Genomic DNA, 12,349 nt, shown 5'->3' on the forward strand with positions numbered 1-12,349 from the left:
CTTAAACTTGTGGCAAATGCTATGTTCGACTGAAGATATGTAAAAGAATAAAATAATATCACAGGTACATCACATTCTCACAAACACAATTGCCGGGAGCTACGGAACACGTCTGCCAAACCAAGGACGTTCAATTGATTTTGATCATGTTGATGTTATATGCAAAACGAATTACTATTGGCCAAGACTATTTTAAAAATATATTGTAATTGACAGAAAATAATCCAGTATTTTAACCGAGCTGACAGCTATATGCTGGGTGCAGCTTGGAAACGCATCATTAAACAATCAGATGACAACCTTCATAAAAAAAGTATTTACATTAATTTAAACCATAACAGCATCATTATACCATTACTAATCAATTAGTATGTAAACGTGTACCTTATATGAACATATTTAACATTTATTATAATCTAACAACCATCTAGTGCAAAGATGTATCTATGACTAATCAGTTTTACTACGTGGGTATATACTGTATCCACCTTTATATTAACCAGCGCTAACATTGATGGCATCACGTCCCCTATTTAAGGCCAAACGCTGGATAACATTTAAACAATTATGGCTACTGCCTGCTGATGCTGGTTCTAGCTACCAGCAAAACGTCGTACACATTTAAATTTTGTGAGATTTCTCCACAGTCAACCGGTGTGCTGGATCAGTTATAAATTGATGCGCATTTTCACATGGAAACTGCATTAATTGGCTTTGTCGGGTGGAAGAGGGTTTATGACATTTTATTCCAGTGATCTGACTCAAAAGGTTCCATAATGAATCTTAAATTACGTATTATTGCAATGACCGTGTGAGTGAAATTACCACGGCTGGCTACGTACGGTGCAAAAGAAGGTCAACATACATACATAGAGGTGAAAGATATGGATATAAGAGGTGGTCCGGTGGTGGCTTAGAGGTCAGAGTGACCGGGTTCAACTCCGGCGATTAAACAAATTTACTCAATTCTGTATAGCGAGTTGATGATGGTCTCAACCCGATCGATTGAATGCACAAAAATGCAACACATTGCATTTAAACTTGGGACGATCAATCAATCAATATGACATATTAGCGTGGGGAGTGCAGCGCCCCTTAGCGCGTGAATAAGGAGTCACGTGAAGAGATCCTCAAAAGTAGTGCTCTGACATTCACTTCTGCAAGCTGCAAATTAACACATCTCATAGTGGAATGATAATTTGAACTTAAAGCGCACACAGTATTCGCTCACTCTCGAAACGAAAGAAAACAGGAGGAACCGCATTGACAAGCGGGAAAGCAGCAGCAAGTTATGTTGGTCTTCTATTTATTAAAGTGTTATCGGCCTTTTGTAATAAATGTGTTTTCTTTATCACGTGTTGTTTTATCACCACGCCCGGCTGCCTTTGTCTCCCCAGTGGCGATGCTCACACAGCACACCAGTTACTCGTTTGAGGCTGAGTCGACCTAGGGAAGGCCCAGGATCGGTGCAAATAATCGTCACCGGTGGTGGCCGTGAGCCGTAATCGAACTCGGGTCGCCGGGTTCGTAGCGCAGCGCGCTAAGCACTACACGACAATGCGTTACGCTTCCACGTGCGCGGGTCACATGACATATGTGACGTCACAGCTCACCTGCCTTGCAAATTTTTTTTGCATTTTTGAGCCCCCCCCCCCCCCCAAAATACAAAAGTCTATTTTTTTAATGATTTTTGTAAGGTGTACAGTCTGGAAAGTACCCACATGGCAAATTTCAAGTTTGTTGCATGTTGGGAAGTACGCTAAACATCTCGAACAGAAGCATAATCACAAATTTCCCTTTTTATATATATAGAGAAGAAGAAGATTTGCTTCAGTGACTTGTTGTTTTGTGTATTGTTGTAACGTTCTGACCCCGTGCCCCGACTGGACACGTCTGAATTTTTATTTATTTATAGCTCATCAGATTCCTCCAATATAAATACATAGTCCAGTATTTTGATTAGGTCACGAACAAACACCGTGACTGAACACCACCAACACCACCACCACAAGTGCATGGCACGCGTGAGACTCGGGTTACAATTGCGAACGAGATGCAATGCGCGACCCCCCCCCTCCCCCCCAAAAAAATACAAAAATATATACACGCCGCATAACACGCTGCACAAAAAGCATCAACCCCCAGTTTGGAGGAATTCCACTGGCACGCTGTTCAACACGAAACTCCCGAGTAGAAACACGAGGAAGGGGGGGTGGGTGGTGGGGGGTTTTGGGGTGGTGGGGTGGAGGGGTTGTGGGGTGGGGGCTTGTGGAGTGGCGGTGGGGGGATGTGGGGGGGTTGTGGAGGTTGTGGGGTGGGGGGGTTGTGGGGTGGGGGGGGTTGTGGGGTTGGAGGGTTGTGGGGTGGTGGTGGAGGGGATGTGGGATTGTGGGGGGGTTGTGGGGTGGGGGGGGTTGTCGGGTTTGGGGTGGTGGGGGTTGTAGGGTGGGGGGTTGTGGGATGGCGGTGGGGGGGATGTGGGGGGGGGGTGTAGGGGGTGGAGGGTTGTGGGGATTGTGGGGGGGGGGGGGTTGTGGGGTGGGGGGGGTTGTCGGGTTTGGGGTGGAGGGGGTTGTAGGGTGGGGGGTTGTGGGATGGCGGTGGGAGAGATGTGGGGGGGGGGTGGAGGGTCGTGGGGTGGGGGGTTGGTTGGTGTGGGCGGAGATCCCAATTTTTTAAATCGCATTGTTATCACATTCCGACCAATCGGCGGCGCGCTTAGCGCGGCGGGGCCCCCAACGTCTCCGCGGCCGTCGACCAATCAGCGTCGCGTTTCTTCGCCCAGTGGCGGGTGACGTCACTATTCAAACCGCCCCGCATCGCAAGGCGCCTCCACCGCGCTCTGTCGCTCGCGTCGTTTGGTGATTTTTGTTAAAACCGCGAACAAAATGATTTAATCGCATACCCTTCGCATCCCGAAGATTGTCATTTTCTTTACATTGTAACGACGCAGCGCAAAGCCTCGGGTGAGTTGGGAGCGGTAGCGGCGGTGAAGGTAGTGGGTGGGGGGGCATCTAGGCGAGGCGAGCGCCTCTCCGTGGGCCCTAGGCCGCGCGTCGCGTCGGCCTCGGGCCCACGCTGTGCGCGGCCAGTTCTCGTCTCTCGTTCAGCTGTGACACACTCGTCATTTGTGCCCTTCGCGCCGGGATTGCCTTGCATTGTCCCGAGCGCGACGCCCTCGGTGCGAGCGGTCGACTCGTGGACAAAGCGCGATGTATTGCCCACCCCCCGCCAACACCGCCAGAAGCGTCGATGGTCGGCCACGGTTTCGCCGCGTTACTAACAACGAAGGCGGCGGCGGCGTGTTTGTGCTCCGTGTTGAGGGCGCACAGCTAGCTGCCTCCTTTACGATTTCCTTCGCGAGTAGCGTTGAATTGACTCTGAACGTTTCACGTTCGGACTGCATTCTACTTTGTTGTTGTTGTTGATGATTGCGCACTGCGCTATGAACGCGCCCCTCGGGGTTACCATTCGTAGTCGCTGTTCGCGAGTGGTCGCTGTCACTTGGTATACCCCCCTAACCAACCAACCCTACCACCTTCAACACCCGGCAGTGACCACTGCGGGTGAAGTATGGTCAAACAAAGAGCAACAACGCCTAGTTACGTTGATGTTTACATGCTTACGGGATATATTTCAATCGTGCTGCATTGAGCGCACTGCGATGTAAACTCGACCACCTAAGTTCGATTCGCGAGCCACTCTATGTCAGTGGCGTATGATATCGGAAAGGGTTCTGGGCCTCACTCCCTTTCACCAATTCGCAATGACTAGCTTTGTGAAGTAAGGTCAAACAACCCCTCGTCACGGACATGGTGTGTGGAAGCCTTCATTCAGAAACGAGAGCCATTCAGTGTCGAATTTCCTGTTAGCAGTGGCATAAAACACCTTGACATTTATTTTCCTCTGAACGCAGCATTAAAGTATCCGCAAATAGAAATGCATGTACGTGGAACTTATTTAGCACCATACGTAGCCAACCCGTGCTATGCGGAGGTGCGTGGAAGGATAAACTGAACACAAAGCACAGATACCATACGAAATAAATGTGTTCCCTATGGTGTTTTATGCAACTGGCACCTGGGGCTTATTGCGTAATTAGCGCCTCGCCCGTGCGTCGGCTGAATGTTGACAGTCTGGAATAAAAAGTTGCTTATAATTAAAAACTGCCAACAGCAGAATGTTGAAAATTGCTTGGAGAAAATTAATAGGCGAAATTGCATGCAGTGACTGTATACGTGTTGTGTGCACGCGTAACCGGGTCTGTCGGGAGGGGGGGTAATTATTTCCGATACGGCACACCCTCGACGGCTGCAACATTGGTAAAATGTCCGTGCTGTTGTACATTTACCTGGTTATAGTTTTCGGCAGGAGAGAAAGGCCAAAATTCCACTGCGGGTTGAAGTGATCCTTGGATGCAGCCATGGCGGACGACAGTGAGTGGATGAAATTGCCAGTTGACCAACGATGTGAACACAAGGTGGGTGGACACTTTGCAACATGTGCAACACTTTGGTCAGTCCACTGCTGGATATGGATCTCCCCCACACCGTGTGGGTCTTGGGGGTTATTTCATCAACCAGGCTGGGCAGCATCTACCTGGGAGCATAGTGCATAATAGGTGGTGGGTAGCAGAGGGTAGTTTAACTCAATCATGTTAATGTTGCCCACTACGTAGCATGTAGCACGATATATGGCGGTCTCCCATACAAGCACTGGTCCTGGTTGAACTCGCCCTGGTTTTAAAGATCTGGCATTGAGGATATTCTGGGTGATTTGGTCATCGGCTCGACATGTGATGAGATGGACTTTTCCTTTTAGGTGTTTTGTTAACATCCGGTGGCGTATTGTGTAAAGAAATAGGTTGAGAATGAAAGCTATTAGAATGGCTAAAACTTATACCTTGGTAGCTGTTAATTTTTAAAAGGTCTTGAAAATTAGTTCATTGGCTCAATTAGCTTTCACCTCTTTTATTAGTAATGTTCACTTACAGCTGTAACTCGTGACATGAATGTTGTATTGTTTTTATTAAAACATATCTCAAACAACAGAATTAACGGCCTCCTGTAAGAATGCCCACGTGTTTCCCAACTTGTAATCACGGGGGCATTTGCATTCACCCCACGTTGCGTCAGTTTCCTTTATGGCTTTTAAGTGGTGTGCGTAAAGGGACTACTGTATATTACAATTGCTGCCTTGTAAATGAAAATATCTGCATTTAATAAACTGTAAAAGTTAATGTGCATGTCGGCAGAACGAGTACTTTCACATGTAAAATAGGTATGCAGAATGCATCATCTATTTTTCCGAAGTAGTTAATTTTCTCTTGATAGTGTTATTAATACATCATTACATAATCATTCCATCAGCATCAATCATGGTCTGTCCACTGTTAGATGAGGGCTTCCCCATTCTGTCGCGATCTCTCGCATTTTTGCAATGCCACAATCCATCTCGCTCCAGCACATGACTATCTCATTACTATCTCTGTCGGTCTTCCCCTCGGGTCTATTTTGTCATTCAGTCACCAGTCTCAAACATTGGCCTTCATCCCCTTCAGTGATGTGTCATGCCCAAGCCCAGTTTCCTAAATATGATGAAGTTATTTTACTGATCCATGTGCTCCTGTTTCTGTCTCTTGATATATGTATGTTGAACTTCTTTCGCACTGTGCGTGTCCAACTGTGCTAATCGGAGGTGTAATTTCAAGCATGGACCACTCCATGCTTTTTGCGCACTTTTCACATTTTATTATGCTTCCTTTGTAATTTGTATAAAATAATCACTGTGGCATATTGTACATGGAAGAGTTACTGTCTTTGTTCCATTTTGTTTCATTTTTGTTTTTAGGTTTGGAAAGCGAGGCTAAGTGGCTACGAAGAAGCACTCAAGATATTCCAGAAATTGGATGAGAAGAGTCCAGAGTTTTCTAAATATTTGGGCTTAATCAAAAAGTTTGTCACCGACAGCAATGCTGTTGCACAACTCAAGGGCCTGGAGGCAGGCCTGGTCTTTGTGGAAAATGCCAATGTAGCTGGGAAGTAAGTTTTCCACATTCTGTTATTGACATTCCACTATCAATATGCAGCACCAAACCTGCTGAAATTTGCTTCATGTCCGTGCATTGGCTTTCAGTTTGAAGTACTGAACTTTCTGATTTTTTGTACATTTTTCCAGGACTAGTGGAGAAGTTGTCGCAGGTATCGTGAACAAGGTGTTTAACCAGCCCAAGGCACGTGCCAAAGAATTGGGAATGGACATCTGCCTCATGTACATTGAGATTGACAAGCCAGACCCAGTGCAAGAGGAAATGATCAAGGGATTGGACAACAAAAATCCCAAAATTGTTGTAACTTGCATTGAAACGTTCAGGAAAGCACTTTGGTAATTTGCATTTGACAACCATTGTCTGCACAGTTCATGCGGTAGATAGTCAAACCATATATACTCGAATTATTTTTTGTTCCTAATTGTGTTTCTGTTTTCATATCTTGTGTGTCTCCCCCAGTGAGTTTGGTTCCAAAATTGTGCAACTGAAGCCAATCGTAAAACTTTTGCCAAAATTATTTGAATCGCGGGACAAGCCAGTGAGGGATGAGGCAAAGTCGCTGGCCGTGGAGATTTACAGGTGGATTCGTGATGCGTTGCGAGCACCACTCAAGAATATTAACCCCCTGCAGGTGAGAAGCAGTGGCTTATCTTGACTTGTTAAATGCATTGTCAGCAGCATTGTTGTGCAACATTGTTGAGTGCATGTCCAGACAGGCATAATTCTGATATACAAATGCCTTTAAACTTTTTATGCTGTGGTATATTACTGGACATTTTAGCCAATTATTACTATTCCAAGCCAGGAACAGTGAATCCCATTCGGATTATCTGATAATTTAACTTGAAAATTGTTCATCGAAGAAGTTATACAGGGGACAAATCTTAGGAAGAAATGTTCCTATAGGAATCGCCCAACTTTTATAAATTAACTTCCGGTTATAGTGTTTAAACAATGATATAAAGTTGCATATTTTAATTTGGACAGTCTTTGAGTTGTCAAATATCAGAATTTTGTGAGTAACATTGCTCTGTCTTTTATTGTGAATACAGTACCTCATAACATCTCTTCAAATTATTGATTAAGTTAAATATGGTTATGACTGTAATGGATTATCTTATTTTCCTATATTTTCAGACTCGGCAGTTTCCCATGGGAATGCCACCCTTGATACTGACTTTGCAACTTAACATTGTGGAAACCACACATTTCTCTAAAAATCTGTGCTCTTGTATTGTTTGGTTTCTTTGTACTGTAGGCGTGTAGTGGCTGCTCATGTACTCTTATTTAAATTGAAATATTAAGTAACAATACAGATCAAGCCATAATATCTACCAGATGTTTTGACATTTAAGCTGTGATGTCACATCCCATATGTGTAATGATGTCTGGTGACAATGCAACTTACATATGCCATCAATAGTGGTGGTTGTTGCAGGGTATTTGATCTTTGGGCCTGTTTTTTGCAACTGATAAAAAAAATAAAGTATAATGAGAATATGAAAACCTTTGGAGTAAGAGCTTGCTGTTTGTTTTCAGCTCAAAGAACTCGAGGATGAATGGGAAAAGATGCCCAACACTCCTGCCAAGCAGACCCGGTTCATGCGCTCTCAGCAGGACCTCAGGATGAAATTTGAGCAACAGAAGACCGACAACGGAGACGTCGACGCTGGTGCGTGTAGATTTTATTCTCGTTTAAATCGTGTGTTTTTACGTACGACACGTGAATGGATAACCCAGAGTTTCGTTTTCATTAAGTGAGGTGTTTTGAAATTGGAGCGGTTACTTGAGCTTGAGACATTTCATCGGCAGGCCATGAGGACGAAGTTGACGCTGCACCGGCTCTCGATCCGTACGATCTTTTGGAGCCCATGGAGATCATCTCCAAACTTCCGAAGGACTTCTATGACAAAGTGGTTCGTAAACCCCAAAAAATCCAATAATTCACCCCATGTTTTTAAATGAAGTTTGAGTTGGTGGTTTTGACGTTTATTTTCTGTGCTTTGTGGTCTGTGTAGGAAGCTAAGAAGTGGCAAGAACGCAAGGAGGCCCTGGAAGCATTGGAGGTGCTGTTGAAGCACCCAAAGCTCGAGCCTGGGGACTATGGTGATGTGGTCAGGGTTTTAAAAAAGGTACTTTTTAAATCATTAGACCTCCTTTTGGCGTCCTCTGGTCTAGCACCAATTGAGACGAGGCTCAAAAGAAAGCCGTCTCTGGTGCGGACCAATCAGTTTCAAGGACAATGCAGATATCAGAATGTTTTTTGTTTGCGTTTTGACCACAAGTATTGTGGTTAATGCACACATGATTCCTTGTAAAAAGGTTTAAGTTTTGTTGCCAGACAAAAGGGTAAAAACCCTATTATTGTACTTTTTAAAGTTGGGTTATGAAAACATGGATGTAAGTTTTAAAAAGTAGAAAAACAAAACTTGATTGTGGTATGTAATAGTTGTGGTGTGTTTTTTTGTCGAACATTAACCCTCCAATTGTAACTACTTGTGTACAGGTTATTGGAAAGGACTCGAATGTTATGCTCGTTTCACTGGCAGCCAAGTGTCTGAGCAGCCTGGCCGCTGGGCTCCGGAAAAAGTTTCACACTTACGCTCCTCATGTAAGTCACTTTGTTTGAGGCAAAGTTATTACACGTAGAAGTATTTAATGAATTACGTTCAGCCTCGGCAGCCTTTAACTGAATTTCAAGTGTAAGGTTCCTTTCATTGAGCGTGTGATCCCATGTCTGCACAGGTTATGTCTACACTGCTTGAGAAGTTCAAAGAAAAAAAGCCCGCAGTTGTACAAGCACTTCAAGAGGCTATAGATGCAGTCTTTCTTACGGTAAGCGCTTAACGCTTGCAAAGAATTACCCGTGCACGGATGACCTCCTTCGTGCATGTTGGCGAATGCAGCACTTGTTTAAGAATTGGAGGGGTGGGGGACAGGAGAAGGTAAAGTATTCAGAGATTCAAATGTTGACAACTTTTCTTGTACAGACGACGCTGCAAGTGGTGAGTGAGGATGTGCTGGCCGTGCTGGACAACAAGAATCCAAGCATCAAGCAGCAGGCCTCCCTGTTTTTGGCTCGGAGCTTCCGCCACTGCACCACCACCACCCTGCCCAAGTCGCTGCTCAAGCCATTCTGCGTCGCTCTGCTCAAAGTTGGTCCCGATTTACGGAGGATGTTTTATTTGTGTGGTGTGCAGTTGAAATAAAATTAAGCGGTTAAATGTATGCGTGACCTTTATTGGTTTTGACGAGCATGTATTGGGACAATAATTGGGGTGGAAAACATAGTATGTAGACTACAAAAATGTCGGTGCAAGAAAGTCAACGATATACTAAAATAATATTGCATTTCTGCTTAAAGTTTGTATTTGGTCTATAGTGCAGCTCGTTAAAAAGTTGCAAATCTATAATAGTTTTGAAAGCATATTATTAATAAGTGATTTTCATACATTTACTCTGTGTCCTCACAGCAAACAAATGACTCTGCACCAGAAGTAAGAGATGCTGCCTACGAGGCCCTAGCCACTGCCCTCAAGGTGGTTGGGGAGAAGGCGGTCAACCCTTACCTGGATGAGGTGGACAAGCTGAAACTCGAAAAGGTGATTACGTGAATCTTTTCCGCAACCGTTGTTTCCTGATCTCTTGTGGCACCTGCTTTCCTCTTGACACAGTTAGATCTCACCATCAATGTCACGTGCTCTCCGTTAACAGATCAAGGAATGCGCCGAGAAAGTCGAACTGGCGCAGGGTGGCAAGAAGGTGGGCGGCACAGCCACTGCTTCTAAGTCGGCAAGCCCTTCGGCCAAATCTGGGGCAACGGCGTCGGCAGAAACAGCCCGATCGACCACATCGAGCAGGCCCTCGGGACCGCCCAAAAAGGTGGCTGCGGCTGGTGTCAAGGTCAGTACTTGGCACTGGTGCCGGACTGGTGTAGACATTCAGAGCACAATATTGGCACACCTCATTGGGAAAATCTGGCTATGCAATATTAGACGCTGTCTTTCCGACAGACCTGTTCTTCACCTGAGGACGGCTGTTGCGTTGTGGCCGAAACGTTGTGAGAATTGTATTTTATTATGTTTTATTTTTATTATTTTATTATTTCCCTTCTACGTGACTTTACCAAAAGAACCAAGAAGATATACAATATTATGTTTCATATTAAATATACTTTTGTATATGTTTGTGTTAAAATATAAAATTAAGAAAAAACTTGTCCTCTTGTACAGTGATCAAAAATCACGTAATGCTCGTAATGTAAAGTATAAAATATATTTTAACATCTACTTTTATCAGCTACAGCCTTGATCCATTTTGTAACATTACATGATAAAACATTTTTTTAACTATTCTAAAGCAAAGTATTTCTGCTAATTGCTAAGTATTCGTGTCAATAAATGGGGACTGAATTCCTTATTTAGTTATTTTGTCTACTTGTCTCTTTTAACCAGTGCACATTGTTGCCTGTTGAATTACTTAAGTTTTATTAGGGACCTTTTGTGTGCAGACTTTTGCAAGGAGCATGCATTTTCGATTATTTAATTTGTGGCTCAAGGCGGTTTTAAGAGAGGTGGCTTTTGTTGAGACTGCACGGCACGTTGTGGCGAATGCTGGCTGAACGTTACGCGTGGGTTTTGCAGCCAGGTGGTCCGCCAAGAAAACCTGCGGCGGGTGGTAAGGCTGCAGCTGCCAAGGGCAAGAAGGGGGCAGAAAAACAAGACGAGGTTGAGCATGAGCTTTCGGTAAGAGCACAGTGCATTACAGTTTGTATAGGTACGTCGGTACCGCCACAGCATTTGCAATTGTTCTGCTGCTCACACATTGCGAAACCACGTATATCTTTGTAGGTGATAAATACATTTTTTACTCGTTTTTATAGAACTAACGTTTCCATGATTCCCAGGTGTTTGTGCAGTTTTGCATTGAGCTGTTGAATCAGCTTGTCGTGCATGCAGTGCTGACTGTGCTTTTGTGAGTGCTCCATGGTGGGTGGGTTTGATGGCTGCGTTTGCCCACAGACGGAGGTGTGCGAGGAGAAAGCTGCTGCAGTGCTGCCACCCTCCTGCCTGCAGCAGTTGGACAGCAGCAACTGGAAGGAGAGGCTCGCCAGCATGGAGGAGTTCCAGAAGGTTTGTGACCACGTTAACGACACGTGGCGTGTGCTGCTGCAGCTTGTGTATCAAGTGGCAGGTGTCACCTGCGGATTTGATTGACACCTTTGTTAATCCAGTTTCATGTACACAGGCTGTAGAGACGATGGGGAAAGATGAAATGCCGTGCCAAGCTCTCATCAGAATGTTGGCCAAGAAACCGGGCTGGAAGGAAACCAACTTCCAAGTAAGGGTTACCTGCTGCTTGTGTTTTGCAACGAGCTTAGCTAAACATGTCACATTTTTTAAAGTTGTGAGGTACGTGAAAATCTGTTAAGCTCTTATGGTTAAAACTCGTTAGAAAATGAAATATTGACGTGAGTGTTTGAACACACGTGGCAGGTGATGCAGCTGAAGCTGCAGATTGTGGCACTGGTGGCACAGAAGGGTAATTTCTCCAAGACATCGGCCCGCATCGCCCTGGAGGGCCTTGTTGACAAGATCGGCGATGTGAAGTGTGGAAACTTTGCCAAGGACGCCCTGACTGCCGTCTCGGAAGCCTGCAATTTGCCGTGGACTGCAGAGGAGGTGCATCAGCAGTGAATGCACAATCGTTTTTAGTTTATTTTCTTTTCCGTTATGTGGTTGTGATTGGAGCTGTTATTGAATTGTCTGCTTAATTTAACTAAGTGTATCTATGACCTCCTTTCAGATTGTTGCAATGGCATTTGGTCAAAAAAATCCGAAGAATCAATCGGAGACGTTGACCTGGCTTGCGAATGCTATAAAAGAGTTTGGGTTTGCTGGGTGAGTATCATCTCTCCTCTCTTACAGCAGTGCTTTCCTATCTGTGGTCCAAGGCAGTGATCTGCTGGGACTGTTGCATCTCTGACTAGCACCTCTGATTAGCATGGTTGGCTACCTATGGTGCGTTAGAAGTTGAACATGCGTACAACTATATTTTTACCAAACCACATTTTTAACTACATGGTGTGCCATGACTTTTGAAGGTTGACATCGGTCTGCAGGTCCAAAAATGTTAATAACTACAGCTCTACGGCATGCGCATTTGGTGATTTAGTATCTTAAGCCGTACTGAAATGTTCAAGTTGTAAATAAACTTTTTTTTTTTGCTGTTGGCAGGGTGAACGTAAGGGCTTTCATTAGTCACGTGAAGACTGCGCTGTCGGCAACTAATCCGGTCAGT

General features: G+C 44.8%; 1 protein-coding gene across 1 annotated transcript in view; it reads left to right on the forward strand.

The window, feature by feature from the left end:
- Positions 1-2,798: 2,798 nt before the first annotated feature.
- The window catches only part of CKAP5 (cytoskeleton associated protein 5), a 29,180-nt gene continuing 19,629 nt past the window's right edge, over positions 2,799-12,349 (forward strand). The window contains 19 exon segments of the mRNA XM_061564233.1: positions 2,799-2,966; positions 4,362-4,480; positions 5,851-6,041; positions 6,178-6,384; positions 6,509-6,680; positions 7,589-7,721; positions 7,862-7,965; positions 8,068-8,181; positions 8,556-8,660; positions 8,795-8,884; positions 9,040-9,204; positions 9,523-9,651; positions 9,764-9,952; positions 10,693-10,794; positions 11,071-11,181; positions 11,297-11,389; positions 11,545-11,730; positions 11,855-11,949; positions 12,286-12,343. Of these exon segments, the coding sequence (XP_061420217.1) occupies positions 4,424-4,480; positions 5,851-6,041; positions 6,178-6,384; positions 6,509-6,680; positions 7,589-7,721; positions 7,862-7,965; positions 8,068-8,181; positions 8,556-8,660; positions 8,795-8,884; positions 9,040-9,204; positions 9,523-9,651; positions 9,764-9,952; positions 10,693-10,794; positions 11,071-11,181; positions 11,297-11,389; positions 11,545-11,730; positions 11,855-11,949; positions 12,286-12,343 (2,301 nt within the window). The 5' untranslated portion in view covers positions 2,799-2,966; positions 4,362-4,423.

This window comes from Lethenteron reissneri, chromosome 33 (genome assembly GCF_015708825.2).
Source record: "Lethenteron reissneri isolate LAM-NWPU_2019-01 chromosome 33, ASM1570882v1, whole genome shotgun sequence".
Classification (NCBI taxonomy): Eukaryota; Metazoa; Chordata; class Hyperoartia; order Petromyzontiformes; family Petromyzontidae; genus Lethenteron; species Lethenteron reissneri.